This window comes from Rhinopithecus bieti, unplaced genomic scaffold, assembly GCF_001698545.2.
Source record: "Rhinopithecus bieti isolate Rb0 unplaced genomic scaffold, ASM169854v2 scaffold_31977, whole genome shotgun sequence".
NCBI lineage: Eukaryota > Metazoa > Chordata > Mammalia > Primates > Cercopithecidae > Rhinopithecus > Rhinopithecus bieti.
The window spans coordinates 16,796-20,608 of record NW_016813535.1 but is presented as its reverse complement, the minus strand read 5'-3'; the positions used below and the strand labels follow the sequence as shown (position 1 = coordinate 20,608).

General features: G+C 40.5%; 1 protein-coding gene across 1 annotated transcript in view; it reads left to right on the top strand.

Annotated features, from left to right (window-relative positions):
* Positions 1–199: 199 nt before the first annotated feature.
* Positions 200–3,813, top strand: part of LOC108512988 (plastin-3-like) — a gene marked incomplete at its 5' end in the record, with an annotated part of 19,411 nt that continues 15,797 nt past the window's right edge. Inside the window, 2 exons of the mRNA XM_017848574.1 lie at positions 200–368; positions 876–1,009. Of these exons, the coding sequence (XP_017704063.1) occupies positions 200–368; positions 876–1,009 (303 nt within the window). The remainder of the gene's footprint in view (positions 369–875; positions 1,010–3,813) is intronic.

Below are 3,813 nucleotides of genomic sequence, written 5' to 3'. Positions count from 1 at the left end.
TCAATGCATGTAGCACTTAATGTTTTTGACAAGTGTGTGCAATTGACATTCTGGTGCTTCATTTTCAGCAGCAGTATCGTAGTACTTGTTTAGCATTTCAAAAACTCAAGCCCAATTTTTTATATCTTTTAACATCAGCTATGGGAAAAACGTAAGTGATCAAGATATAAAAGAATATAAATATGCTTATTGTATGTAATTTGAAATTAATTGTGAATCAACAAAATTACTTATTAATAGATTTTCAAGAGGTAAAAGTAGTGATATTGCCAAGACCTTCCGCAAAGCAATCAACAGGAAAGAAGGTATTTGTGCTCTGGGCGGAACTTCAGAGTTGTCCAGCGAAGGAACACAGCATTCTTACTCAGGTAATCATTTCATATGCAATAGGTTAACACAATGTGCTAAGTGGGATGGTTGCTGTAATGTCAAGGAAGGGCTCTAGGAAAACATTACCTTCTAATTAAGAATAAAGTAGAAGTCCCTTATGACATGTATTTAGGCTTGAGACTAATACTTGTCATAAAGGCATTATAAGTGTTTATTGTACGGCTTTGTTAGCTTGCAAGAGACAGGATACAATCCATGTAATGATAGGCTTTATTACAGTGCATTATACAATAATATAAGTGTAATTTTTAAGGAATTTTGTAACTTTTCTGAGGACCGGTTAACGTGTTCTATTTTTTTTCTTAATTTTGTAATACCTAATAACCACTGTGCTGCATCCAAGTGTCTGGGTTTCCACACAGAATAACCACATGTTTCTGACACATTAACTTTCAGTACTACTGCACAACTATTTTAGGCTTTGGAGTCAAATAGTTAATAACCTAGAGTATGAACTAATGTCTTGTTATTTAACATAATTTTAGAGGAAGAAAAATATGCTTTTGTTAACTGGATAAACAAAGCTTTGGAAAATGATCCTGATTGTAGACATGTTATACCAATGAACCCTAACACCGATGACCTGTTCAAAGCTGTTGGTGATGGAATTGTGCTTTGGTAAGATGTTAGCTTGTTTTATATCCAGATATCCAAAAATAGCCTTCCATATAATTGATATATTTGTTTATGCATGCTTGACAGATTCACCTCAAGAAATAATTAGAATGGAAAATTATCCAGTTTCTGCCTTTTTCATTTAATCTCTAGGTCTGTCCATGAATCTAAAATTCAGCCATAGATCGACAACCTCTTTATAGGGAAGCTTTCAGCCTCCATTTTCTTCTCAACACCAAGCCAGCAGAACATTACAACTTTGTTGAACTTAAGTATGTCAGTGTCTGTTTATTCTGAAGTACCACAGCTTCCAAAAGAAAAAAAGAGGCTACTCTTCAGTTCTCACTCTCCAATGACCTATTTCTAAAAAATGCTTTTGCCACTGCTGCTGCCCCACAGCCAACAGCATCTTGGCAGACATAACACAAGATTGTCAACACTGTCAGTCGATGTTCCAGTTTATAGAGGCAGTGTCACACAGTGGTTAATAGCATGCTCCATAATCAGTCTGCCTGAGTTCTTTCTATTCAGTCCTGCCACTCTTCAGAGTACAACACTTCAGAGTACAACTGCCACTCTTCAGTTGTACCGCTTCAGCGGTACAACTGTGATCATGATACTCAACCCCTTTGCATTTCAGTTTCCATCTATTATGATCTCCCCGTTATTAATACTTATCTCACAGGGCTGTTGTGAGCATTAAGAAATTACTACATACAAAGTGCTTAGGGTAGTACAATTGACATATTTCAGATGACTATATATATATATAGTGTGTGAGAGAGACGGAGTTTCGCTCTCGTTGCCTAGGCTGGAGTGCAATGGTGCGATTTCGGCTCACTGCAACCTCTGCCTCCAGGTTCAAGCCATTCTCCTGCCTCATCCTCCTGAGTAGCTGGGACTACAGGCATGCACCACCATGCCCGGCTTTTTTTTTTTTTTTTTTTTTTTTTTTTTAGTTGAGATGGGGTTTCTCCACGTTGGTCAGGCTGGTCTCGAACTCCAGACCTCAGGTGATCTGCCCGCCTCAACCTCCCAAAGTGCTGGGATTATAGACATGAGCAACTGCGCCCGGCTGACAGTATATATTATAGTATATACAATTCTTCTTTTTGCAATAGGGTCATTTTGTTTGTTTGAAAAGCTGATTTTATTTTATTTTTTTTATTTTTTATTTTTTTTTGAGACAGAGTCTCGCTCTGTCACCCAGGCTGGAGTGCAGTGGCCGGATCTCAGCTCACTGCAAGCTCCGCCTCCCAGGTTTACGCCATTCTCCTGCCTCAGACTCCCGAGTAGCTGGGACTACAGGCGCCCGCCACCTTGCCCGGCTAGTTTTTTGTATTTTTTTAGTAGAGACGGGGTTTCACCGTGTTAGCCAGGATGGTTTCGATCTCCTGACCTCGTGATCCACCCGTCTCGGCCTCCCAAAGTGCTGGGATTACAGGCTTGAGCCACCGCGCCCGGCGAAAAGCTGATTTTAAAAATGTAAGATAGGCTGGGCATGGTGGCTTATGCCCAGCCCTTTGGGAGGCTGAGGCAGCAAGATTGCTGAAGGCCAGGAGTTAGGTCCAGTCTGGGCAACAAAACAAGACCCCTGTCTCTACAAAAAATTTAAAAATTAACCCAATATGGGGTTGCATGCCCTTAGTCCCAGCTACTTGAGAGGCTGAGGCAGGAAGATCACTTGAGCCCAGGAGTACAAGGTGGCAGTGAGTCAGGATTTGCACCACTGAACTCCAGCCTGGGTGACTCTGTCTGTCTAAGAAATAAAAATACATATATACATTTCCTTTGTGTTCCATTTATAGGCAGTGAAGACAATTTCCCATGTGTGTGTTTTGTTTTTGTTTTTGTTTCTGAGATGGAGCCTTGCTCTGTCGCCCAGGCTGGGGTGCAGTGGCGTGACCTCAGCTCACTGCAGCCTCCACCTCCCAGGTTCAAGCAATTCTTGTGCCTCAGCCTCCCGAGTAGATGAGACTACAGGTGCTCACCACCACACCCAGCTAATTTTTGTATTTTTAGTAGAGACAGGGTTTCATCATGTTGGCCAGACTGGTCTCGAACTCCTGACTTCAAGTGATCCTCCTGCCTCAGCCTACCAAAGTACTGGGATTACAGGCGTGAACCACTGTGCCCGGCCTCCCTTGTGTTTTAATACAGAGAGAAGACTGCGAGTTTCTCTCTCTGGGGAACTCACCCTGCAGAACTCAAAAAATAAATAATATAAAAATAATAAGAGATAATCATATTGAACTATTTAAGATTTAAATTTTGCATGGAAAGAAGCATGGCCTTCTTTATGTAGAATAAAATTTATTAGGGCAGTATTATGAACATCTAATATGTTAGAACCAGGCATAGTGGCTCACACTTGTAATCCCAGGTACTTGGAGGCTGAGGTTGGAGGATCCCTTGAGCCCAGGAGTTCGAGGCTGCAGTGATTCGAGCTATGATTTGGGCCTCTGTACTGTAGCCCAGGCGACAGAGTTAGACCCTGTCTCTAAAAAGTAATAAAATAAAAAATAAAATGTTAAAGTCTAAATCTAGATTTTACCAAATGAGTTTTTTCCTAATGAGTCACAGACTATAGCCTACCCAATCTTTCTCTCGCCACTGTACTACCAGCACCAAGTATAACGTCTGGCTTATTGTTGAGGCACTTAGTAAACATTTGGTGAATGAAAGAATCTCATGCTCAACTAATTTTACTGTTTTGTGGAAAAGACTCATTTTCAATGCAGGATTTTATGTATTTAAAATATATCCAATAAAGTTCTCCCTCCGCTTTTTTTTTTTTTTTTTTTTTTT